Below are 27,248 nucleotides of genomic sequence, written 5' to 3' on the forward strand. Positions count from 1 at the left end.
TAATGGAAGATGAAGTTCTGGCACTCAAACCTATATTTTTATACCAAAAACGTGCTATTTTTGCCCAGCCTTTGGCTTTGCAGCACTGCCAGGAAAGTGCCCTGGCTGCGTTTCCCCCATGAAAGCGCAAATGTAAGATCTTGTTGCTGGACACTTGCACCAAAGATGTGTTCAAGGCAGATAACTGCTAGTATTGATCACAGTGCCATTCCTGCACCGAGCAATGCACGTGGGACCCTGGCCTGTCCCCCTACTCCCTGCCTGCTAAAACCCAACTGAAACTCATTACATACCAGGAATACCAGCATCCCCACAAAGCCTGTGCTGGGTGGAGGAGGAGGCTCTCCCTCTCTCCCTTTTTTCCTTTCCACCCAGCTTGGCTAGTTCTTTGGCAGAGCCCCAGGACTTCAGAGGGGGGAGCAGAGGGGGGCTTGGGAGGGCAGCAACTTCCCGAGCTTACCCACGGCCTCATTTTGATCTGCAGTACTGCCTGCTCATTTCCACTTCACAGATGCTGCTGAGCTCTGCCACGGAGAGACACAAATCCCAGAAGGGGAAGGGAGCGTGGTGGGGAGGGAAGAGATGAAAGCAGAAAAGAGCCACATTTATTAAGCTGTTTTTCTTTCAGTGAAAAGAAGCATTTATCAGTGATTTCATATGTCATGTGAGATGTGGCTCCCTGCCAATTTCTAAGGATGCAAACAAGCCGCTGACATCATACACTAAATATAGAGCAGCTCCTGCTTTAGGTGAATAAATAATGCAGATGCAGAAGACCAGGTTTTCAGTTACACATTCATTACCATCTGTCTGTCAGGTTCTCATCATCAGGAGAAAAACGTCCAACGCCAGCAAGGAGTGACAGGTGAAGAATGCAAAACAACTGCAGACAATAGGTGATTAAGCAGAATTTCCTTGTTCTCTGCCTTTTTTCCTTACAGCTACATTTCATTTCAGCATTAATCCATGGTGCAGCTTTTCTAGCACAGCTCTGCTGCCTCCCTCTCTTTCCCTTGAAGCCAAGCTGGAGTGACAAGCCTGGGTGGGGAGAGCCTGAACAATGAACACAGCCAAAATGTGGAAACTTCCCTAGGCGCTTAGCAGGGGAAAAAAAGCAGAAGAAAGAAAGTGGCCAAAAAAAAAAAAAAAGCCTCTGATCAGACTGCACAGGCAGTAAAGCAGCAGCATCCCCCAGTGAAGCAGTTTTCCATGCCCTGTCAGAGAGAGGTTTTAATTTTGGTCTCCCAATGCTAATCATTCTTGACTCCTCTATTGGGGTTTTTTTTGTTAAGGCACCCATTTTAACAGCCACACAAGCAAACCTGTAACTGGTTCCATGGCATATTATTTCAGCTCTCAGAAAACCCTCCAGGAAGGATTACAATTGGTAATAAAGCTGAATCGATAACTTTCTCCCTTCTCCTCCTTCAGATCAAAGGCCCTGAGCAGGAGGAAGCGTCCCAACCCATCCTTTCTGGGGGAGAACAGAGACAGGAGAGCGGGAAACAAGAAGACAATGCGCCATCAAAGCTGCCGCAAGGTGTTGGATCAATGACAACATCTGCATGAGGGTCTGGGCTACAATAGAAGCTGTTACCATGGAAACGGGTGCAAAAGCATCAGGCGGGAAGAAGCAGGCAATGATGAAAGGTGAGAAAGAGAGAGTATTTTTAGATCCCTTAGGAGGAATGCTATTCAATGACATCACCCTATCTCATTATTTGCACCCGTGCTCTACAACACATTGTGGCACCTGCCCCAGACTGCTAAATGGGAAAATGTTATTACAGATGTGAATTATAAATACTGCAGTGACACTTGAGCTTGGGAGTTATTAGACATCACTATTCTGTAATAAAGGAGAGCATTTAATACATTGTGCTGTAGAGATTCACTGTACAGTGTAAGAAGCATCATGTCTAGGATTTTAATATTCTCAGAAAGTAATTATGACTCATCCTTTTATTGTTATTAAGAAGCAGAGTGAAAATAATTTTACACATTTGATATCCCACACATCAACAAGCCTTTTGCACTGGAGAAACATGGCCTAATTTTCCAGAGCTCTGTGTGCCAACTTGTTTTGAGTGAATGTGGTGGTAGTCATTGGTGCTCAGCACTGCCAAAAATCCAGCCATCTGTGTCACATGTGAATGAAGCCTCATTAATCTCAAAAATACAAAGTATACATTTCACTGCCTGTGTTCAGCTCCTTTGGAAGGGCCAGACCCCTTTTGTAGTTAAGGACCAGTAGATACCCATAACATCTGCTGAAGCCCTGATTCCAGGCAGGGAAAAAATTCTGGCTGTCAGACATCGCTCCTGGCTGCCAAACAGAGGGGAAAACCTCCATCCTGGGGAGTTGAAACAAGCTGGGGCTCATTTGCCTTGCGCCAAGAGGTGGGTGCCCGGAGCTCACCACAGCAGAGGGGCTGGAATCACTATTCCTGTCATGCTGCTCACAGTGAAGTTGAAAGGATAAACCCAGAGGAATGTGTGTTTCTGGTGACTGCAGAACTTTGAGCCCACTCCCAGCCCTGGAATAACTATCGATAAATGCCGCGCTCAGCCAGAACGCATCGGCGGCACCGGGGCCTGTCACTGGAGATAGGCAGGAACTGAAGTTCCCAACCCGCACTGGCACCCACCGGTGCTGCCAAAGCAGCAGTGGGTGAGTGACAGGGCCTGCCCTGGCATTTGCCCTGTGCACAGCGGAGCACGTGGGCACTCAGCCATTTGTTTTCGCAGTCTGGCCGGGCCCTGCGTCAGCAGGCCAGAGTGGGAGCGGGTGACCGGGGCGGCACCAGGCACTGATGCCAAGGGTGTAGGGCAGGCGGTGGAGTGTGGCCTGGCTGCAAGGAGCAAGCCAGACTGATGTCATGCTGTAGCCCCCCTCCTTGGTGAGCTAAATATACCCTCCCTGTGCCCCACCGCCTGTCCCAGGAGCACGGGCGGGCTGGGGGCAGCGGCGAGAGGCTGGGGGCACAGCTGAAGCACTGGCCTCGCCCGCCCTGCCATAAAAGGCACTGGTGCACAAGCCAGCCAACTGGGGAAACAGAGCAAGAAATAGCACAGGGACCATGGTGGACGACAAGAAACACGAGCGAGCCAGGGAGTTACCACCTAGCGGCAGGCAGAGGGGGCTTACAGCAAGGAAAACTGGTGGCAAAACCTGATTTTCTTTCTGGTTTGGGTTTTTTTACCGTGCAATCACGATGTGCACTCTTCCCTCTGTTTGAGCTACCTTTCCTACCGGAAGATCTGAGTCATTAAATATACAGTAAATAGTGAAATGTACTGACGTATGTGTGCTACTTCTGATCCATCTTCTAGGGGGAGAAGACGAAGGTTACCCAACACAGCACAGCTCAGGCTGCTGAAGGTCCCATAGGGCACATTTACAAAGAAGGGTAGAAAAGGTGAGTGAATTTAGCTGAGCCTGAAATAACAACACCTGAAAACATTTTCTTTCCTGGTCTAAATGCAGTCTTCTTGCTCCAACATCCCTGAGTCTATTGTACCTAATCCTCATGATGATTAACCAGACCATGCCTGAAACAGTAGCCTTTTTTTGTTATATCACTGGCTAACTTGAATTATTCTGCACATCAGCTTATCTCTCCTTAACCTCACCCCCATTTCCTAGTTAAGCTAATGCCCAGCACAATGCTGAATTGCTTCTGCTTTCTTCCTGGCACCTCTTTTTTGGCACTTCTCATTTTATTTTTAAGGAAGGAGGTTATGGTTCTACATCTTACAGTATTAGTGTTGGATATAGATGAAACAATATTTCATGTGACTTATCATTTAATTTGTCTTATATGTTAGCTTTGGCACTGCCAGCATTGTAGTCATGCCAGTAGAGAAACTTTGATCTGAATGAGTGTAAAATTCAGCCAGGCTTGATGTAGGGTTGCAGAAAATAATTTCAAATATGAAAAATCTGGCCCATGCCTTTGGGGATACAAGTGCTGTTGATGCTCTAAATATCACATTTTATGGGAGGTATGACCTCTCTGCTAAAATCAAGGACCATTTTAGGACAACATAAGGAGTCACTCTGGGCACGTGTGGAATTCACCAGACACATTTTGGGCACTGTCCCAATCTGAATCACTGCAGTCGTGGACATGTATGGCTCAAGAGACCATCCAGCCCCCCTTCCCCTCCCCTTCCCTCCTTTTCTAGCTGATATCCCTGACTGATATGTGCTTAACCTTTTTAAAATATCTTTGGGGACAGGAACAGCCCTCAGCCAGGGCTCACCTCACTTGCTGGTTACAGCATGTTTTTCTCTAGCTGTAACCCAGCTCACTCTGACTGAGAAAGAGCTCAACTTCTCTGCCTACCTGAAGACTAGTTGGTCTAATGACTTAGATATTTGACATGCTACCACATCTGCCCTCATCCTCTAGTCCTCCACCCCGAACAAACCAATTCTTTTAATCTCTCCCTGTAAGCCAGGCCTTCCAGCCAACCACCATGCCCCTCTCTGTTCCATGCCCACTTGCATCACCCCTGGATCAGCGGGATGCTGTTCTCTGCCTGGCTAAGTCCTGATGAGGGAGAAATAGTGATTTCCCCAGACTCACATCTGGCATGACCTCTGGTACCTCCCTCTTGGCCCCTTCCCCATTCCAGACCTCCATCTTCTGCCTTCCCGCTCACCCAGACCCACCCTGCTCTGCTGCTGCCAGCCTGGCGCTTCCCCACAGCATCATTATGTGTTTGAGTCCTCCTTCTAAATGTGTGCTGAGCACTCCCCTGTATTGAATTTCGGTTTATTGATCTCAGACCGTTACTCCCATTTGCCAAGACTACTTTGACTTCCAGCCCTCCAAAGTGCTTGCAAATTGTGCATCCCCACCTGGAGGAACTCACATATTTTAAAGTATGCTTTCTATTCCATTATGCTCCTCATTAACAATATAAATAATAGCAGCACCATCCAGCACTGTCTTCTTGCTTGCTGCTCTCCCTTGCCTTCAATCTCTCCAGGTACCAGGGCAGTGAGCACTCTTACCCACGAGACAGAAAAGACATGGGCTTGCCACCTGGGTGGCACCTGGATAACAGCAGGACCCTGAAAACAGGGGATAATGCACATTGTCCCATGCTCAGCCTCTTGTTGCTGCCAGCATCAGGCATTAGGCCCTCATGTCTGACTTAAACTTGCCTCCAGCCAAAGTCAAAAGCTGCTCCCATGTGCAGTGTGCACCCACAGCGGTGTTGAAGCACAAGCTTGTAGCTAGAAGACAAGAGGGGATTGGTTTGGCTCAGCAGGACTGCTGAAGGTCGGGCTGCTAGAAATGTTGACTGAACAAGTTTGTGCAGCTTCAGCTCATGCTTGCCAGGGACCCAGCTGAACAATTAAAGGAAATATCAGTTCAGTCGCAGGTTGCAGCACACTCATAGCCCTGCCTTCAATGAATAAAATAAATCATTCACACTGATTCTCTAATCAATCCAATCCTCAGAGGTGTAAATTATGCTGGCAGGTGTATAATCAGTGAAGTTTCCAAATTAACCTAAAAAACCCCGAAGAACCCTCTGAGTCTCTCAGCATTGGCTGAGCTGAGCAAAGGCTGTCTAAAACAAGTGCAACACAAAACTGGGTGGCAGCAACTGTGTCTTGCAAAACCTGATAGAAAAACAACCATCCTGGAACATAGAGCTTTGGTTCAAAAGAACGGTGCTCCAACCTCGGCTGTCCTTTCCTCACATCCTGACAGATGCTCAGGGCATGCCTTGTTTGCATGGAAATCCCATCAGGATCCTATACCTCTGCAGGAGCATCTTAGGAAAGGTCCTAATCCTTTCAGCCAGCAGACCTGTAGGCAGGAAATACACTATAGCACATGGCTAGGAATAAAACACAGAGTGCAGGGGTACGGCCAACAGTATGGCAGAGGATGTCACCCTCTGCTAAACACACCCCTGACAGCAGCCTCAGTCGAGCTGCTGGCTGGAAGGGGACATCAGCTTGACAGTCTCAGCTTGATTTTGTCCTCTCACTGCTTCTGTGGTGGGAAACACCAGTGTTCCTCGAAGAAGTGAGGGTGGCTGCTCTGTGACAGCACCCAGCAGACAGCCAGTGTTGTTCACCCACTGACCCAGGTCTGCAAAGGAATTTGGAACCACTTTATTTATTCTCTATAGAGATGTGGGTTGAAATAATTTACTGGTGTGGAGTGAGTAACAAAAGAGATGTCAGGATTCTAAACACAGCGTTTGGAGCTGTTAGAGGAAAGCAGTGAAACAAAGCAGCAAAACCTGAGTTAAAAGCATATTGCCTGCTCGACCTGGGGGGACAAAAAGTGTTTGGATGGGGCCCAGCCTGCTGCTTTATGTAGCCACTGTTTTATTGTGTAAAATAAAAATGAAATGGATTCCAGCAAATAATGGTAAATATTTGATGATATAATTATGTCTTATTAATGCAATGTTCTTTCTTTTGCAAATTAAATTTTCACAAGAATTCATCACCCATTTAATTTTTATTATTTAGGCCATGAGTATGTCACAGTTGTTTGTTATGTACTTTCATAACCATTTGATTAATATTAAATGTTTAAAATAAAAACTCCATTTATATTTTAGTTATAATGGCCCTATGAAAATATTACAAATACAAGTTAGTATTTATGGCTCACATTAGCTCTTAGTACTACTTTTGATATTTTTATTGCTGCACAGGACATGCACAGTTCATTACATATGAAAAATAGTTTAATTTTCAGAAGCTTTGTAATGATCTGTAAACTGAAGAATTTTCCTTGCCATGCCGCAGAAACCCTCTCAGTACTCCTGATTGCACTTCTTTTATCCTGAAGAAAGCAGACCCGAGGAGGGGACAAATCTGCCCTATTTATGTGTATTGCTGTAAGAGAGGATCTCTTAGAAGGCATGAATGCAGGAGATACAAGGTTTGAAAATCCTGAATACACAGCGCCTCTTCATCCAAATGTATAGATATGGACTGTGACTGGGCAGGAATTAGGGGAGAGCATTAACCATCAGGAATTATCTCATGGGTTTGCAGGGCATCTGTCATACCTGTTGGATGTGGTAATAAATTGAACCCTGTCTGTCTGACAGTTACCGTGCACACAAAAGCTCCTTCTGGCCACTTACAGCGCAGGGCTGCTGTGGGTTTCAGGCTCCAAAAATGCCCAGGAGCAGGCTCCCTTGCAGCATTAGGAGCAGCATTAGGTTTTCTGCTCCAGTAGCTCAGGCAATTTCAAGTGCATCAGTTTTTTCGGTTTTTTTACAGTACTATAGAGAAGTGCTGTTGGCTTCTAAAATAAACACCGCTCCCCAAAAATAAGAGCCAAAAAAATCCTCCCCTGCTCTCTGCCAATCCACTGGGAATCAAGCAATCCTATGCAATATTTTCAGAAGGAAAAAAAGCACCACAGTCATTAGTGTGTCTGTGTAGGATGTTAGACCTAAACCTACGAAGGCCTTACTTTCCTTTAGCTGTACCAGGCTGGTGCTCTGTCAGCTTTCGCAACATCCTTACAGACTTAAAGTGTCACTGTATCTCCTGCCAGCCACAGGCTCCTCGTACAAAACGTCTCCTTCCCAGCTCCATTTATGCTGGATTTCACCTACATGGTCATCCGTTACCTGCTGGAAGAAAAGTAGATCCCAGGATTTGCTAAACATCGTAATGCCAGCAGGAGACATAGCAGATAACAGCATCCTTGCCCACCACCACTTCCAGTGCTGCAAAATGACAGGGTGACAGGGCACAACTAGGCTTTTCTTGCCCAGCTTTCTCTTAGCAACTTGGAAGAAGCATGCTTACACCCAGCTGTGCTGGGCTTTTGTGAGGCGTGGTGGACTTCTGCCACACACTTCGTGCTCATTTATAGTGATGCACAGTGAATGCAAAACCTCTCCTGTCTGTCCTGATGGTTTCCTATATGCCTTCCCTTGCTACACCTGATTAGCCAAGGCAAGTACAACAAAGACAAGGAGCTCCTGGAGAAGGTCCAGCAGAGGTCACAAAGATGATTTGGGGTCTGGAGTGTCTCTTACGAGGAGAGACTGTGGGAGCTGGGCCTGTTTAGTCTGGAGGAGGCTGAGAGGGAAGCTCATTAATGCACATAAATATCTCAAAGGTGGGTTTCAAGAGGATGGTGCCAGACTCCCTTCAGTGATGCCCAGTGACAGGGCATGGAGCAATGGCCATAAACTGAAACACAGGAAGTTCCACCTCAACGTGAGGGAGAATTTCTTTACGTGGAGGGTGGCAGAGCACTGGAAGACGCTGCCCTGGTAGCTCGTGGAATCTCCTTATCTGGAGACATTCAAAACCCACCTGGATGCATTCCTGTGTCACCTGCTTGAGGAGACCCTGCCTTGGCAGCAGGGTTGGACTCGATGATGGACCAGAGGTCCCTTCCAACCCCAACAATTCTGTGATTCTGTGAAATGGCTGCAATGGTGGGTCTATACAGCAGCAGTATGCACCTCACCTGGGTGAAGCCAACTAACGGTGGCAGTCTTTAGAAAGTTAAACAGTCCTTCTAAATATTCTCTCCTCTGCTTCTGAAAGGCTGCCGTATAGCCATCCTACCTCTGCGGTGAGTAGTGCCCCTGCAATTTGGAGTTTGCTAGGCAGAGTGAGTGGGGACAGCCACCAACAAAAGGCGCATATTCTCCTCAGAGGCTGCTGAAGTGACATTTCAAACAAACACAAAAAATACTCCTGAAGGTATAGTGGTTTCAGTACCGGAGTTAAAAGCAGTAGTCTCCACCTGCACCACCAGCACGTGCTCTCCAGAGCTCATCCTGATTCTCATTTTAGTTCCCCAGGTTCTGGGTGTGTATCCGGCATGGCTTTTCACTGAATGGAAACCTCTCGTTTCAGGTGTTTAGCAAAACATTTTCTTCCTGAGGCTAGTTTGGGAACTTTTGGGCTGTGAGAGGCAGAGTGTGCACGGGCCTCCATGTGTTGTTTTCACCCCTTCCCTCTCTTGGCCTCATGCCCATGCTGTCTGCCTGCACATGTAAAGACCACTGGAGGAACACAAGCTGTTTGTGGCCATGACCTTGTCATTGCAGCCCACTGTGGGCTGCTAGGTCTGAGGAAGTGAATCCAGACCTTAGTTTGCAGAGGTAGGGGAGCCAGGACCCCATTTCTAAGTGCTGTTGAAAACCCTGCTGGGAGCAGGGATCTTCTCTTACTGCCAGAACAGGATGTGCTTTGTTTTCTTCCAACGATGCCATCTCAGAAAGCAGGAGGGGAGCAGTGCCCAGGGTGAGGCTGGTAGCTGTGGCCTGGCTAGCAGGGCACCTGCAAGGAGGCTTGTGTCCCCTCACCTCCGACACTGCTCTCTACTCACTGGGCTGCTGTTTCCATTTAGTGCAAAGCATTCCATGTTTCTCAGCCACCATCATAAAACAGGTTAGAGGGTGTCAAAGCGGGAGACTTGATTAATTTGGTTTGTAGGTAACAGCTGCCATGGAAAACAGAAGGCTGTTTGGCCCCTGGGACCCATCAAGCATCTCTGCTAAATTGAAGGGAAGCCTTTCTCCCTTCCAAAATTGTGCTTCCCTTCAGCTGTTGGGTTTCGGGATCTTTGGAAAGAAACACAGCTCTGGTATGGACACCAGCAGCAAGAGCCTGGGACAACAATCAAATTACACTGTTCAAAATACTCAGTCCTTTGAACGAACTGAAAAGATTTTTTTCTTACATGCTAGGAGAAATTATCAGCTTCAGTGAGGGCAAGACAATGCACAGGCGCAATGTACAAAGGCAACGGCAGGGGGAATGAAGCCCATCGAGTCCCTTTGCCCTGAATCATTCCCAAAGTGCAGAGCCCGGCTGTTTCCGGAGGTGCTGCCATGCTGGGCTCTGCAGCAGCCAGGACCATTGGGCTGCCTCCTGTGAGCTTTGTTTCTGGAAACTGAAATGCCTCAGCGTCCAAATCATGACAGGAGATGATGCTTTACTTAGGGTTGAAATCTGAGCCACAATCTATTCCTGGCAATGACTTGAAGGTCATGCACCAGTAAAGAGTTCCTACCCCAATGGTATGTGCTATTAGACAGATGCGGCTGTTGCTCTTTCTCTGACAGTGACAGATTTTAGGCCACCCTTTCATGGGTGTGTTTGTTTTCTCCTCCAGTCTGCATTGCTCTCCTAATCTGTGCCCCCAACTCAAGTTTCACTCACTTGTGCCCTCCCCAAAGAGATGTGATTAAGCACGGCTAGTGCAGAACTTTACAGTAACAGCAAATTCCTTCGTGCCTGCAGAGTTCACCAGCAATGAGATGGCAATGTGACTTTGCAAGCATGCCTCACATAGCTTCTCATCTTCATACCCCCTGAGGTGAGCAAAGCGGTTCACACACAGCCCTTGCACCTGTCACAGGAGCTGGGGACAGCCTAGGGGACTCAAAAGGTGGTCAGCAGACCCTTGAGAAGTGTCCATGGAGACATGTCCTATCACTGTCCTTTCCCAGCTGGTGGGATGCAGCACTGCACACTGACCTCTGAGGTGGCTGTGAGGAGCACAGCTCTGGTTTGCAGCACTGAGAGTCTGGCACCCTTTCTTGGCAACATGACAGATACGCTTTACAGGGCAAATGTCTTGGTCTTCAAACTGTGGAGGAGTTCAGGTTCCCACAATACAGAGGTAGTTTATTCCAAATCCCATTAGTCTTCACTTTTCTCTGGAATAACACACCCACTGTGCAGAACAGAGAGGAATAAAGCTCCCAAAAGGGCTGCACAGTTGCCCCCACCCACCCTGCACCACTCTGGTGCCTCTGCATCTCAAGAGGATGATTTTTTTTTAAGGCAACTCTCTGTGGGTGTTTGGCATATAAGGAGACATCAGTAAGAAACAAAGAAAGCTGAGCATTATGAATGGTGGCCACAGGTTGGGCAAGTCAATCAGGGATAAATTGGGAGTAAGGAAAGAGGAGCCTGGTGCACCACTTATCCCTATGGTCAGAGCCGGATTAGAGCAAACAGTTGCTTGTATTTATAAACTTCCCAACACCCTGCTGCGCCTGAAGAAGAGAAAGGAAGGATCACAAGACCCTCACTGGCCGGGGCTTGGGAAAGGAAGTCTCTGAAATATGAATGCTGGACATTCTCTTCCCCTCCCCCCAGGGTGAAGATTTTCCATGGTGTCACTCCCGCTGTCACTCACAGTGGGAGCACCCTGGTGATCTGATCTCACTCCCCAAGCCTTAGAAGAGTTTTTCGTGTGCCCAGAAACCCAACCTGAAGGGAGGCAGGGAGAAAGCTGCTCCTATGGTACCTGCCCCTCACCCCCTGCCGCCTCCCAAGGGCTGATGGAGCTAATTGGTTTATTATTAGTACAGTCCTTTTCAGTGTGGGTCTGTGTTTATGTTTACTTTCAGGAGCTGGAGATGGTACAGATGGCTAATTTGTTTGTTCGGTATTGTTCTTTCTAGCTGCCTAGAGCTGTTTTTGTACTTCTGTATTTGTCATGGTTACTGCATACTCAAAATCTCAAGTGCCTCTTTTCCTGTGTGATGGAAAGCTTACTGAGTATCAGCTGAAAAGTCATGACTGTTTAGAAGGATTCTCTCTTTTGTCCCTTTGTCCGGCACTACCCCCCATTGCCTTTGTTTAGGTGGGGAGTTCTGGGAGGCAGAGAGCCAGCTACAGTCCAGAGGTTTCCCAGAACACCCAGAAAACATGGACAATGGGCTTTTCCCTGGCTCTGAGCCTCCAAAATGGGTCACCTTCCGTGCCGGTTAGCAAGGAACATGGGCAGGGACAACTAGTGCTGCTGGCAAGAGAAATGGTGGTGGTGGGGAGGGAAGCAGCTGCATTTGATCACACAGTATTGCTGCCCAGTTGCTGCTGGTGGGAAGAACAAGCCTGCTGATTAGCATTCCCAAGAATACAATTAGGAGACAAGGCTATTTTCAGCAGTGTCCCCTCTCAAGGCTTGTAAAGACACAAGCGCAAAGAAGCCTGGAGTAGGCGCTTCCTCCACAGCAGGCACTGGATGGCTTATATTAGCACAATGCTCCAAATCCTCTGTAAGTCCTCCCAGAAAGGGAGAGTAAATATAGTTTGTCAAACAGTTATCTTTAGCACACTGTCTCGTCTGCCAGCATGGATCTTTCTGCATGACCTCCTGCTAAGTCAGGGCAATTTCTTCTCGTTTGCTTATTCCTGCCTGCGATGCCATTCCCAGAGGGGAACCGGGGCTCCCTAGGGCTGGGGGAGAGACCATTTCCACCCCCCTCACTGACCAGCCTCTGTACGGACATAGCTGGGTTATTGACCTCTAAACCCAGTTTTTCCCATCTGCTTTAAAAGGCAAAAAAATTGGACGGAAGATCACACAAAAGGAGGGCGAAGGGAAAGCAAACTGTCTCTGCTGAGGACCCCCTCTGAACTCCAGCAGGAAAGGGACGTGCTGAGTCCACACCCCTGCAACAGATTCTCTGTGATGATGGGATGGTGATGGAAGAAGAAACCCAGGGAGGTTTTGCTGAAACCAGCCCTACCTCACACTGCTGCTTAGACTGGCAGTTTTTCCCTGCCTGGCCTCACTTTGGCATCATTTCTCTTGTGCCACTGCTCATGCACACACTGCACCAGGCTGCCTCTGACCTGCCAGTTCCACGAGCAGTAGCATAAGCACAACAAGGAGGGTAGGTAAGTCCCACCTTTGGAGGTTTGCTCAGGCTGGGACAATTGTGGCTGGCTCATGGGCCATGCATGGGGTTGTGGCAAGGCTGGGACATCACAAGGCAGCAACTAAACCCTTTTGAGCTGAAAAGAGGACATGTGGGAAACAGGGCCGCACACACCAGCAGGCACCTTGCCTGCAAGATGAAGAGCATCCCTTTTTGTAGCAAAGAAAAAAGAGCGAAGGATCAGAGCTGACTGCAGCCCTGGCTGCCCACCAGCTGCCCTGTGAGCTGGGGCACTGCAGCAGGGGAAACCCCCTGCCCCTGGGTCTGCAGTCTCTGCCCCACTACAAGGCAGCCCCGTGGCAGCAAGCAGCTATCTGGACAACTTGATAGCACCCAGCAGCCAAAAAAGCCTGATCCAGCACAGGTCATGGCTATACCAGAAAGTCAGAGGCAGAGTTTGCCTCCCCCAGGGTAAGCTGGAGCAGGGAGAAGGCAGGCAGCCCCAGCATGCCGTGTCCATAGGAGCGCTGGGTTTCACAGCAGGTCTCCTGTGCCCATTGCAGTGGGCAGTGATGTGCTTCTGCACAAAATTCTGTATGTCTGAACCACTAATTTTCAAACAAATAATTTCCCTTTCTCTAATCTCAGTGGAGTCTCATCTCTTCAGGATACTGCCACAGGCAAGTGGTGTAACACAAAGCTCAGCGACTCCGTTGTAATGAAAAGGGGGAGATTAGAGAGTTAATGGCCCCAGCTGCTACTATAAGCTTTACTCTCCAGGCTGCACTCAGTTGGAGAGGCATCATGTTGCAGCTCCTTCCCCTGTGCCACTCTCTACATGGTTGGGGAACTCTCCAGAACAAGAACAACATCGTTTTGTTGCCGTCTGCCAGACGAAGAAACCAGACCGTGCTCTTTCATCAGGAGGCCCCCTGCTTCCTTCTGCACTTCTGAACAGAGCTCTTCCTAACTCACCAAGGCCAGGTCCCCATCTCTGCTGTGCTGCTGTACAGGTACGGCAACTCCAGCTTGGGGGAAAGAAGACCAGTGTGCGGCCTGGTGAGCTGCTGCTTATCCCGCAGGTGTTGAAGAGGGACCAGCTGTCCCATGGTGTGGCTATGTTTAATAGTGCTCTGGGAATGGAGAGTGAACCCAGCTCTGGCTGAGCATCGGGAAGGGCATAGAAGAGGAGCTGTCACCAGCATCCAACTGCCTGCTGCAGAGGATCACATCCGAAAAACCTCCCTCTCCTGGCAATAACCTCGGGTAGCTCCATTAAATATGTATCTGTAAGAAACCTGTGTGCTGGGGGGACAGCCAAAGGAAAGTCAGACAGCTGCGTGCCAGGTGTGTGGCATACAGCTGCATGTATCCTGTGGCCAAGCCAATGCAGGGGCACCAGAACCACCTCCTACAACACAGGGTGTATGACAGGTTCCAATCCATGTGCTCTTTCCTCTCAGGTCATCAGCTCCATCTTTTCCTCCATTAACTTTGAGTGATGGAGGAAGGGAGGTCCGGCAGGAGCCTGTGCTGCTGTGGGTGCAGGGATGTTGCTCACCTCTCTGCATGCAGGACATCACTCAGCTCTCCTCTCTCTTTTCCAGGCACCTCGTGGTGCCTCCTGATGGTGCTACCCCCTTGCAATTCTCCCCTGCCCAGTGCATGCCAAAATGCACTGCCTTGGCCCTGCACAGCCACTTGGTGCTTCCCCACCTCGCCCCAGTAGGGAAATGAGATTAAGGCCAACCACAGGACTCCTTCATCCAGCACAGCTCCACTCCAGCCAGCTATGACATGGTGGTCAGCCTTACTCCCAGGTGATTTCCCCGTGGTTTCCTGAGATGCCAGTGCACACATGCAGCACAGACATGCCAGCAGACAAAAAACCTCTTGGAGAGCATATCCAGTGATTCAAATGAAGCTCACTACTTCAGATCAGTTCCCCAGCTTATTCTTTTCCTTAACTTTGAAGCAATTCTGACTCTATCATAACTTCCATATGCCTGACCCAGTTATGCTTGCCCCAGTTCCTGCCTTCACCAGCTCTTCAGTGGGCTGGTGTCCAGCCACCCCCACCCCTGATCCTAACATGGTTTGCATCCCAGGACTCAAAAAACCCTTTCCCATTAGGACACCGCTAAGGAGACAGCACCAGTAAGAAATGGCTTCAAGAAATTCTCCCAGCCCTGCATAATTATTATAAAACAGTGAGATGCCAGTACCAATGAGCAAAGTCTTAAAATACTAGTGAGATTCTGCTTGGAAGTTTTCATCTTGTTATTCGTGAACAAGGATTGTATTTCCCAGGTAAATTAACTTGAAAAACATTTCTAAAGTTAGTTTAAGTGTGAACTTTTCAACATTTCTTGCTTGTTTTTCAAAAGGCAAATTAAACTTGCAGTGACAACAAAAACACTTTTGCCTTTACTTGAAGGGAAAAAAATGCTGTGGAGCAAAGGCAGACCAGTGGATAAAGTCCTTCACTCCATCAATTCTGCACTTCCTTCTGATTATTCCGAAAAGCAGCCAGGACATGCCCAGCATGGAGACAAAAGCCCTGCAGTGCTGAGGACAGGACCCAGCATTGTATTTCACTCACTGGCCACCCCCTGTCCCTTTCCTTCCCAGTTTTTCTGAAGATGTAGTTGTGAAAAAGTCGAGGATGGAGCAGCTTTGCTCTGCTCAGGTCCAGATTGCTCTTCTGCCTTATCTGAACATACAAACTACCTTGAAAGAACCCACATTTCTTCTGAATTATTTATAGTTTATGGAAATGATAATAACATAGAAATTTGCAATGATTTAATTAATTATGGATAAGTAACAAGGTAATGCTAGCAATACTTTTAACCGAAAAACCTATTTATAAGGGAACGATTTCTTATAAATAATTAAAGCAATTCTGTCTGTGTTGTAACTCATAATTTACATTTAAGCCCTGTTTTTTCTCACATTTCTGGTGAAACTTTACTCATAGGAATGCTCCCATGGAGCTGCTGAAGTCAAGGACAGAGCTGTTGGCAGGATGGAATCCAGTTTAGAATTAGAAGAACAGATTCCAAAAGAAAAACGTCGCTTTTTCTGTTTTGTGTTTTAAACTAACTAAGGGTCAGCAATTCAGTCCCTAAAAGATGAGCTTTGCTTTTTGCTCAGTGAGGAAAGTCATCTTATTTTGCCTTTCTTAACCCCATTTTAAAAGCAAATGAAGCCCAGATGACACCAACTGTTTCACAAGTATTGCTTACCATTTCCTTAAACCACTCTTGCCTGACTGTACAATAGCTCCCAGCAATCTGGACCCTCACTGATACACTTGTGGGTGCCATGACATGGTAACCATGACTTGTGGGTACTGAGCAGTGATGGGAGGAAGGGCACCTGAAGGAGTATGCCATGTATCAGCTAAGCAAGAGGAATCAAATTTGGACTGCCATCACCAGCCTCACCCTGGTGAGTACTTCACTGGACTTGAGGATTGCAAGATGTTCCTTCTTCATTTTGTCCCTTTTCAAGAAGATGACAGTGAAGAACTATCCTTTCTATTTACTGCAAGTTCAGTGAAACACTCACTTCAGGTACCTTGGCATTTGTCAACAGGCAAGGGTTGAGCCTCAAGGAGTGGAGGGTATCAGCCCAGACCCTGTTGTCAGCTTTCCTTGATGGTCCTCAGAACCTGGCAAACTTGACAGTCTGTGAGCTCCAAAAGGTGTCCCACTCAGGGATATACTGGTGGCAGCCTGCTGTAGTTCAGGAGAGCTCAAGGGTCCTTACAGGGGACCACTGTTCATAGGGTCATGAGATGACTGGCCTTAGTAATCCAGAAATTTCCATCCTGGACACAGTCTGGGTCAGTAATTACTGGAATTTTCTAAAGTCCAATAATAATGATAGCATTCCACTCAGGCTACAATTCAGGTAAGGAAAATTCCAAGGCTGTCAGGGGATGACTGATTATTCCTGCTCTTTACACCACCTTGGCCATGCAAGACTTCCTGGTACAGTCAAGAGATGCTTCATTGGCCGACTCCTTATACAGAGAGCCCAAGGCCTGATAGAAATTCCTTAGATCCCAAAGTGGTCCAGAGGAACAGGGGTGAATGCACCATCACAATCAGGACAAAATGGGCTGTGCCAAGCACCTCTTTGGAGCTGCTTGGAGGGAGCTTAAACGAGCCCTGAGACTGCACACAGTGAGAAAGGTCAGTACTGCTGAAACCCAGCCCTCTCGAACACCCCTTCCCCTCCAGGCACCTCTCAAGGCTCTCTCCCAAGGAAGGTGCTGCCAGCAGCACGGGAAGGGAAAAAGGCAGGCTGGCAGGGCTGGACTCCTGTCCTTCTGCAGCCAAGGAGGAGCTAAAAAAGGAACCCGGAAGCTTTCCTACACAGGCCACATTTATTGGTGTTGCTCCAGTGCTTCATGGACTGTTATCCATCAAAAGCAGCACTGAAATTGGCACTCTTCACAGAAAAGGAAGGGATCCACCCCAAAACACTAAATGTCAGGAAATTTTTGTGACACAGGATGAAGAAACACATGCTGCTCCTGCAGTTCAAAATGTTCCTGCTCGGAAGATAACCGGGAAGCAGCATGGCTGGTCCACACCTTCCACTAGTGCCAGGACCACACAAAACCCCCAGAGCCCTTGCTGTGAGCTCTCCCTGAGAGGTGGCCAGAGGCCAAATGGCTAACCAGCTAGAGTGTACCACCATTCCCAGAAAGTCTTACTAGCTGGAGAGTCTCCCCATTAAGAGGCAGATTTCAGGAAATGTCCAAATTGTGCAGGAAAGAAGAGGAGCTGCAATCAGTCATCCACCTTCGTGAGTTAATTTTAATGCAGTCAGACAAAGAGGTCTGGACAAAGAGCAACCGTAACCCAAAGAGGCAGAACTGGTAAGATAAAATTTGGATTATAAAAATATTAATTGGGGGCATAAAGGAGTTGATTCAGTTAAGGGCACAGGTTATTTGTCTCTCCAAAGCAAAGCAGAGGGCTTACACAAATGCAACAGCTCTCAGTATGAAACTAAACATCAAAATACTAATTAAAAAGCACATCTAAAAATTGTTGCTTCATTATGTTTATCATGGTTTGTTTCCTCCAAGAAAACCAGAATGGATGTCTAAGCATAATTTTTGAACTAATTAGAGCAAGTTAAAGCCCCAGCTGGGCCCATCCAGCCCCCTTCTTTCCAGGTGCAGGGAAGCCCATACCTCCTGCCATTACTGCATGACGTGTTGTGTTGCCCAGAGTTCATAAAGACAGTATGGTACTTTCAGCAACGAAAATAACACCTTCCCTCTGTAATTTCTGTAGGGGAGGTTGCCCTAATTGTATTCTCATGGGGAAGAAGGATAGAACCCTATTTAATCACCACCACAAAATCACAGGGAACTTAGTATTTGGAATTTTTAAATTATTACAGCATGAATAGTTATGAAAGAGTGATGGAAAAAGTGGTCCTTATGCTGATTTGACTTCCCTGCAATTCCTGAAGTAGGAGCTGCAAAGGCATGAGTCAGTGTGCAGAAGCTGATTTATTTCCCAATTTTTGTGAAGTGAAAGAAATGTGATGTTCAGCATCACCTTCCTGTGCTTGCATTGAAGTCTTTCATCAGTACCCTGATTTTAGAGTTTTCTAACTATCAGCTGAGGGGTGATACATCTTAAAAGAGAAAATTATTTGTTCTTAGTGCTTAGCAGCACCTGAATAAGGTGGATGGGGAAAAAAAATACTTGTAAGTAGTCTGGACAAAATTAAATGCCTCATCTGTTACGCAGTTGTTGTCTAATATCTGTAAGTCCCTTTCTACATACAGTTGGAGAATATGACACACCTATAAAAAAAGGATTAGAAAATGGTTGGAGAACACATGGATTTATGGTTGAAAAAAATTAAGGGTATCTATGCAAACTGCCCCCCTCTCCAAAAAAATCAGGCCTCCTTCAGCTCGTAAAGATGCAAAAAGAAGAAGAAAAACCCCAAAACCATGTGAGGAAGAAGGGGAAGGTTCAGTTGCTTTCTTGTGCCCCTGGCTGAGTGGGTGGCAGGGTGAGGCCCCCATTGCATCTGGGGCACTCCTGAAGCCCACCACGTGCACACTTCCCCACCAGCAGCCTGACACTCCTGCCCAGCAGTGTGGGAACAGCTGGACTTGTTGCCACTGCAAGGAAGCAACCTAGTGAACCAACAACCCATTTCATCTCTGTGTACTTATCTCCTGTTTGTTTTTAAAGGGTTGCCAAAAAGAAAAAAACAAAACAGCATGAGACTTCTCTGGGCTGGCAGAGGGTGGGGGAAAGAAGTGGTTTATAGTGAAACAGGGTAAAAGACAATGCAGACTTGGCATTCTTGCAGTGAAGAGTGAATGCACTCGTTCCCAGAGGCAGCAGCTGAAAATCATAGACTCATAGAATGGTTTGGGTTGAAAGGGAACCTTGAAGATCATCCAGTTCCAACCCCCCTGCCATGGGCGGGGACACGTTCCACTAGATCAGGTTGCTCAGAACCCCATCTAACCCGGCCTTGAACACCTCCAAGGTGCCTCCAAATTGGAGGCTCCCCAGGATTTATTTCTCAGGGAAGCCACAGCCCCCCACCTGGAAGGACATCCCACAGCCCTGGACAGGGCACCTAAGGATGGGAGGGGGGCACCCCACAGTTAGGGACCACCAGGGCAGGAGGCAGCAGGCTGGGGGGCAAACAAAAGGACCCCGAGATGGGGACATGGCCAGATCCTGTGCCAGGCAGAGCAGGTTCTCACATCTGCCCCAGTGCTGCTGGCGATGGGAGCTAATGGGCAGGGATGTTTCTTGTGGTGCTTGCTGAGTCAGAGGTGATGAGATGAAGAAACACCTAGTACAGTGAGAAGCTTCTATGAAGCACCTTCTGGTTTCTCTGTAAGTTTGTTTTGTAGGGGGTTTCAACTTGATGCAACACTTCGGGGTTTAGCATGTACTCTTCTATTCCAGTCTCTACAAAACCAGCTCTGGAGTGGCAGAAAGAAAAGCAAAGTTAGGTGAAGTATGTCTAAGAATACCTGCAGAGCTGTCACCCCATCTTCAGTGTACCTATGCCAGCCAACAAGACAGCCATATGGGCACTAACATGCACTTGGGAGCTTTCTATGGGAGATGTGTGTCTTCTTTCCCAGGAGGGAGAGTTCGGCCTTTCAGGGAGTTCCATGATTAGAATTTGAACCCCACACTTAATGCTCAAAGCCCACGGCATGCTCCAGAGGCTGTCTGGAGGCAGTGAAAGAGTTACCTCTGGAGCAGTGCAGCAGCTCCAGGTGATGAAGTGGATAAGCAGGCACTCCATTCATCTGCTTCAAGCACTGCCTGACCTTGGGCCCTGGCAGAGGAAAGGCATCTGCTCCTGGGAACAAAGGGCAGGGAAAGGAGGATGACTCAGGAATACTGGTGGCCTACATGGGATCAGGGCAAGGCAGCTGGGCTGTTCCATGGCCATGCCTGGCAAGTGGCAAGGGTCACTGGCTGCAATGCACCTACTGCAGGAAATGCACCCATACACTGTCCAAGCCCATCTTCTGTTTTAATAGGGGAAAAAAAATTTCTTTTTCAGTTTTTCTAAGTCTTTCTTTTTTTCCTTTCTTTCTTTCTTTCTTTTCTTTCTTTCTTTCTTTCTTTTCTTTCTTTCTTTCTTTCTTTCTCTTTCTTTCTTTCTTTCTTTCTTTCTTTCTTTCTTTCTTTCTTTCTTTCTCTTTTTATGTTTGTCTCATTATGGGAGCATATACTGAAGGTAGTTTATACTGAGCTGGACTATGGCGTCTGTAGAGACAAAAGTCCACTTGAGGAAAGGTGGTGGTTGGGTTTGGGTTTTTTTCAATTATTTTTCAAAAGATGCAGCTGCAGCTACCTAAATGCAGATGCTCAAGGAGGAGAAACATGAAATGCTGAGGGCTGAGCCTTTTCAAGCCTAATGACTGGACATAGCCCTGTAGGGTGAAGCAGTAGAGTCAGGGCTCCAAGTAGCTCAGCCAACCTGGTGCCATTAATTTTCACACGGTCCAGTGTTTTCTCCTCCCTCCTGCGGAGAGGCTGTGTTGCTGTGGGCACTGCAGCTGCACCGTAGCACCCTGCACAGCACACGGTGTGTCCCACGCTACTTTGGGGGCAAGTTAGACTCATGGAGCGGGTGCAACCGGCAGGGCAGGTGCCCCACTGCAGGCGGGCGGGTGGCCAGGTGTCCCCAGAGCAGCGTCCCATCCCGTCCCACCGAGAGCCATCGCCCTGCCAGCTGGACGGACAGGCAAGCAGGGCTTGGACCGGGTGCAGAAGGAAAGGATCCAGGGGCTCTGTTGACAGAACAAGCCACTAGAGAGCACTCTCAAATATATTTATACCCTTTGCCTAAGTGCTAGTTCATAAAAACACGCGGTTGCCATGGCCTGGTTTAGAGCACGTCTAAAAAGAGAGCTCCCAAACATACCAGGTTTTCTGAGGCCACTGCAAAGGCGGTCAAAGCCTCCCTTGTGTGGCACCTTTCCCACCCCCTGGGACGCAGGCACAGGGCAGCACCCACCAGCTCCACACATCCCTTCTTGTCCCACACTGCTGTCTGTTTACAAATAAATGTCAGGACAGTATTAAAAAAAAAAAAAAAATTGTACTTGGGCAACTACAGCTTTTCCAAGTTTTCTCTTTTTTTACATATAAAAAATTGAGTAAATATTTAAAGTTCCTAGTTTCCTTATGCTTAGTGTCAGAAGTAAAAAAAAAAACAAAAAAATCCCATAAAATGCCAAACTGGCAGCAGGTTAGTTCAGCAGCTGTCAACAAAAGCACCATGCAGTTGAACTGCCAGGAAAAAGTATCTTTGAAAAAAAAAGGCATGGAAGAGGGTTGGAAAAAAATATAATAATCACACATTCTTCATTAAAACACTTTTAATACTACACAAGTTACAGTATCACCTTTTAAAAAGTTTAAAAAGGAATATTAACAGTAGCACTGTTGCAGCTAAAGCACTTCAAAATAATAAGAAAAAAAAAAAGGAAAAAAGCTTGTAGCCCAGGAAGTAGCAATAAAGGGAGAATCCACTGGAGCATTATTGTAATTGAGCAAAGCAACCAAAAGGAAAAAGCAACATTCAATGTGAGAAAAATGAGCTATGTATGAACACCCTCAATTATTTTTCTTTTTCTTTTTTCTTTTTTTTTGTTTGTTTGTTTGTTTGTTTGTTTTTCTTTTGCAGTTCTGAAGTTTTATGGTGGAGATTAGACTTGGCTGGGGGCTGAAAGTCAGCTGAGTGAGCATAGCCACCATGTGCCATTTCTTTTCCATCTATGTTGTTTCTGGGCCACTGCCTGGCATCGCCGGCTGGGGAGTTTCCATCCTCTCCAGGAGTCACAGAGCTGCAGGAGCAGGCGGCTGGCAGGAGGAGGAGGAAGGTGTGCTTCCTTACAGGCCTCTCCACCGAGTCACACCAATGTCCCTCGGCCCCATAACAAGGGTGTACTTTGTCAGGAGCAGGTCTCACCCTCGGCACGCTCACAGCTGGGACACCTGATGACACAAAAGGGGGGGGCTTTTTTAGGCTTTGGAATTCAGTTTTGCTTCTTTTTTAAGCATAGGGATACCACCTTAATCAAAAACACGAACCTCATCCCATGTAAGGTATTATGCCAAGCAACTTTGAAGAACTTGTTACCATCTATCAGCTCAAATTCCATTTTTTTTAATAAAGTGCCTAAATACACATTTACACAGATCATAGTGGTTCCAAAGAATCCTTTACAGTTGGCATTTTTTTATATATAGATATATATAGGTATATATATATAATGTGCGTTTTCTTCAAATTGGCTAAATGTGTTTACATAAGACACCAATCTTGACTATAAGTTTTAAAGCGTAATATTGACTCAATGAATTTGTTTATCATGCAAGTCTTACCTAATATTACATTGACCTGTAATATGGAACACAATGTAGTGGGTGTGCTCATTAAACACTTCATAGAAAATTACTGTGCATGTGCAGTTCTGATCTTCAAATACTAATAATGACCATTTCTTTTTCTTTAAAAAAAGTAGTCTTCAAAAAAAAAAAAAATACTACTCTGCACTAAATTGCAGTTTGAACATTATCACAATAAGAACAGTTGACTAAAAAGCACCCAAAATTCTTCCATTTTATAGTTGGCTGAACAGATTTTTCCTCCTCCTCTTCCGATACTGAAAGTGTTTATTAGCTGGTCCCTGGGAAGGGACGACCTTGCCACCCTTTTGCTCAGAAAGAACCGCATATTAGCGAGTTATAAACACCTCGACAGAAGGGCTCATACAGCTGCAGTGTTGCCAATGAACTACAAACAGCACAAAAACATCACTATAAGACTTGAACTATTTCTAGTAACCAATGATTTATTGATTTGAGAAGTCTGCTTGGTGATGCAGAAGTGTGATCAAAAGAAGTGGCTCTACAAAAGAGTTCTCCAAAGTAGCTTAAAAGGCAGGGCCAGGGCCATTATGTGCAGCCCGAATTGCTTTCATTTCAACCAGTTTATATTTTCATTTTCAAAGAATAGCAGTAGGTTTGTTTCAAGCATACGTAGTAAGGAAATTACAGGTTTCCTCCACCCACATTTGGGCTGTCACTGATATGCCCGCGGGCAATTTGGCAGTGCCTCAGTCACTGCTGTCACTGTACCACATCGTACCTGCCACTACTTGGAAATACCGTGTCAGCGATAGTAACAATAGCAACAGCACTAGAGGTGACTGATAAGCAAAATCAAAATCCATACGCACTATCTGAAAATTAAAGTAAAATTAAAAAGTCTCTTCCCCACATCCCCAGCTTTGTCCAAAGACACAAAAGCCCCACAAGTGACACTGAAGACCTTCAGAAATGACAGTGCTACACTGGCACCTTTGCCAATCATTTAACTAAGTTAGTTATCAAAATTCCACGTCCTGGTATGCAATTGGTGAATAAATGCAGTTTTGTAATCTTACAACTGATCACGAGAACTGCAGTCAACTTTGCCTTAAAAAAAAAACCAAAACACCAAACCAAAAACAAACAAACCCAGAAATCCCTAACTCAACAGCGCCTCTTGGACACCTCTCCACATCCTACTCTGGTGGCAACTTCCCTTGAGAAACATTGGAACTGGATCTGGAGGATCTTCCATCGCAACCCGAGCCACATGCTTCTGGGAGAAAGCCCTCCTGCTCCCTAAGCTCACCTGGCCAGCGGGATGGCAAAAGGCATGCCTGCCTTGGCTAGCCACTCTTGTCCCCAACCGCCTCAGACCAAGCCTGCATGCAACCAGCTCTACAGGACAGGGGCCAGGAATAAGGAATCACAGACAGTAAGGCAATCTTTACAATGTCAGAAAGTGTATTTGGCATTAAAAAAAAAAAAAAGAAAAGAAAGAAAAAACAGAAGAAACAAGTGCATACAAATACAGCTAGAAGCATTTCTGGTTTGCCAAGTGCTCTCTAAAAAAAGCAGCGCAAGTCACAGCCTACATTGAACAGTAACTGTCACCAGGGAAGCACAACAAATAGTTGCTATAACAAAAGGGAAAAAAAGAAAACACAAAACAGAAAAAAAGGAGAAGAATTAGAAGAAATGCCTTTATAATAAGTACATACCTTTTGTCTTCAAAAAATATAGAAACACAATGTATTCAAAAAAATCAAAATTATACAGCCATGTTTATGAAGTCTACATTTCCCTTGTCTTGGAGATATATATATATTTATATATATATATTTATAGATATATACAGAATTCGAGCAGTTCGAGTTCAAGGTGACGTCGGGCGGCGAGCGCAGGCGAGTCACGAGTCCCTCTCCTTTTTCACTTTCACATCTCCGGCCAGGATGGTGGCGATCTCCCCTTGCATGAAGGCCCAGGGGACGTTGGAGCCGACCAGGGGACACTTCTCCCCGCTGGGGCAATACACCTCCCCGCTGGCTCCCTGCTGCTTGATGCTCTGCCGGGAGCAGGGGAAGCAGAACTTGTGGGAGGGGACGGAGGGGCACTGCACGAAGTGGGTGTCTTCCAGGCGCTCGTGGCAGAGGGTACAACACAAAGGGACGCTGGCGGCGAGGGACGAGTCCGGCAGGCTGGCGGGGTGGACGGGCTCCAGCCCGCCCGCCGCCGCCGCGCTGGCCCCCTGGCCCGGCACCTCCCTGCCGGGGCCCAGCCTTCTTTGGTTCATGGCGGAGGGCGAGGGGGGGCTGCTGCTGTTCCTCCGCGTGGTGGAGTGGACCTGGTTGGCGTCTTTGGAGGCGTGGTTGCCCCCGGCATTGTCCGCCACCAGAATGAGGGCAGCCATGGGGGACTGGCCGTTCTGTGCCGCCTCGGGCGGCGTGGTCCGGTTGGAGTGGGGCGAGGCGGTGGGCGGCGGGGGCGACATGAAAGGGGTGGCCGTCAGCGGCAGCTTCATCCCTTCCGACGAGGTGGGCAGCCAGGGCTGCACCTCCCCGTTGATCTTCGGGGGTCCAGCCTCGCCCTCCGGCTCCGGGGAAGGCTTCCTCTTCCGGGCGGCCCGGGCCCCTGTAGAGGCAGAGGTGGGGGGAAGGAGGAGGGTAAGAAGGCAGCGCAGTCACAATGCATCGCCGAGCAACCGCGGAAACGGGTGGCCTCGGCCACCCCCCGGGCACCCGGCCACCCAAGCCGCCGGGCCGCCGCCCCGCACGCCCAAACCCGCCCGGCATCCCCCGCCCCGCATCCCTGGAGAGCCCCCCCTCCAGCCCCGTCCTCCCCTCCCCTCCCTTCCCCTCCCCTGCCGGCCACCCCCGGTCCCCGGCTCCTCACCTGGCTTGGCAACGGAGCCGTTGGTCTCGTAGCCCAGCAGCCTGCCGCCCGCCATGCCCGGCTCTTTCTTGAATTTGCTGTCGAAGGGGGGCACGGCGTGGCCCCCGTGCTGGTGCAGGGCCAGCAGCGTGTCCCGCACTGTCTTGGGCTTGGCTAGCCACTCCTGCTCGGCGCCCGGCCGGCCCTTGCCCTCCGCGGCCAGCTCCGCCGCCGCCGCCGGCAGGCTCTCGGCAGAGCCCCGCTTCTCCTTGGCGCCAGTGTCGTGCTCCCCCGCCGCGCCGCCGCCGCCACCCGAGGAGGAGGAGGAGACAGAGCCGGGGCGCTTGTGCCCCAGCTCGCCAGGCTGCCCCGCCGCCTGCCCCGCCGCCTGCGCCGCCGCCGCCGGCTGCTGGGGCACGGGCACGGCCATCGGGGCGGGCGCGGCGGAGATGGCGGCCAGCGAGGCGGCGGCCGCGGCGGCGGCGCGGCTGCCCAGACCGCCGATGGCGGCGGGGAGCCCGGCGCCGTTCACCAGCGGCACCAGGGTGGGCGGCACGGCGTGCGTCCGCCGCGGGTTCGGGCTCTGCCGGTTCAGCTCTGGCGGCTCCTCGGGCTTGGGGAAGCCGTTGGGCACCAGGATCCCGTTGACCTGCCGGCCGCCGCCGTACTCGGCGCCCAGGCGGGGCGGCGGCCGCTCGGCCGCCAGCGAGTAGCGCTCCAGGGGCTGCGGCGGGGGCCGCGCCGCCGCCTCCGCCGCCGAGGGGTGACCGAGCTGCTGCTGCTGCGCCAGGAGCTCCTTGGCAGAGAGCGGAGGCTGCTTGGCGTGGGGCGGTGGCGGGGCCCGGCCCTCGGGAAAGCAGCCGTGCGCCCGCTTCAGCTGCCGCGCCGTGTCGATGACGAACTCCACGCGGTCCGCGCCCTCGTAGTTGACGCAGCCCCGGCAGACGGGCTCGGTGAAGTCCCAGATCATGGCCCAGGGCATGCGGGGCAGATCGCACAGGTAGCACGACTGCCTGCGAGAAGCAGCCGCCACCGCCGCCGACGACATGTCCCGGCCCCGGGGCAGCGGCGAGCGCCCCCCGCTCCGGCTCCGGCCGCTGCTTCCTCCGCCCCTCGTCACCGGAGTCCCGACGGGCAGGCTCGGGAGCCGCGGCCGCAGCGGGACCGTCCGCCGGGCCCCCTCCCCCTCGCCTTCCTCTTCCGTGCGCTGGAACGGGGCGCGACGGGCGCCCCGGCAGGCAGAGCCGCTGCGGGGAACGCCGCTCCCCTCGCCGTCTCCGCCGGCGGCGCTCACAGGGCGGCGGGGACGCGCATCTCCGCCGCGCGGCTGGCGCAGGGCTGCGGCCGCTGCCGCCCGCACGGCTCCCCCGCTCTCTGGCTACTACGGGGCGGCGCGGGGCGGCGGGGCGGGCGGGGCGGGGACTGCCACGGGGGCCGGGGCCGGGGCCGGGGCTGGCGGCGGCGCCGTGCCGTGCCGGGCTCCAGCCGCCACCGCCGCCTCTGCGCGCCGCCGCCTCGATTCTTCGACAGTGCCGGCCGCGCCTGCGCGATGGGCGCCCCCGCCCCGCCGCCGCCGCCGCGATCCCAGCCTCGGCCCCTGCCCGCGCCCCCGCCACCGGCACCGCCAGCGGCACCGGGGGTTCCTCCTGCCGCCGGGGGGCCGCCGCGCCCCCGCCCCGTCTCGCCCCAGGGGAGGGCTGTGGGAGCGGAGAGGGACAAGGTGAGGGGCGGGGGCGCGCTGCAGCTCCCTCCTTCTTTTCTGATGTTATTTTTATGATTGTTGGGTGTATTACTGTTTCCCTCCACGCCGAGGGGCTTTGCTGA

General features: G+C 49.6%; 1 protein-coding gene across 1 annotated transcript; it reads right to left on the reverse strand.

Moving 5' to 3' along the window:
- Positions 1-21,541: 21,541 nt before the first annotated feature.
- IRF2BP2 (interferon regulatory factor 2 binding protein 2) lies at positions 21,542-26,785 on the reverse strand. The gene is made up of 3 exons (XM_039569358.1): positions 25,861-26,785; positions 25,446-25,812; positions 21,542-25,184 (listed from the first exon to the last, which is right to left on the reverse strand). The coding sequence occupies exons 1-3, from the start codon at positions 26,470-26,472 to the stop codon at positions 24,463-24,465; spliced, it is 1,701 nt and encodes a 566-aa protein (XP_039425292.1). The 5' UTR covers positions 26,473-26,785; the 3' UTR covers positions 21,542-24,462.
- Positions 26,786-27,248: the final 463 nt, after the last annotated feature.

This window comes from Corvus cornix, chromosome 3, assembly GCF_000738735.6.
Source record: "Corvus cornix cornix isolate S_Up_H32 chromosome 3, ASM73873v5, whole genome shotgun sequence".
Classification (NCBI taxonomy): domain Eukaryota; kingdom Metazoa; phylum Chordata; class Aves; order Passeriformes; family Corvidae; genus Corvus; species Corvus cornix.

Bases quoted from the DNA above. Each gene is read 5' to 3' on its own strand.
- IRF2BP2 (XM_039569358.1), bottom strand. From the start codon at position 26,472: ATGTCGTCGGCGGCGGTGGCGGCTGCTTCTCGCAGGCAGTCGTGCTAC. The intron at 25,813-25,860 runs GCCCCGATGGCC...GCGGCGGCGCAG, and splicing joins CCGCCATCTCCGCCGCGCCC to GCGGCGGGGCAGGCGGCGGG. The intron at 25,185-25,445 runs GTGAGGAGCCGG...CTGCCTCTACAG, and splicing joins CGGCTCCGTTGCCAAGCCAG to GGGCCCGGGCCGCCCGGAAG.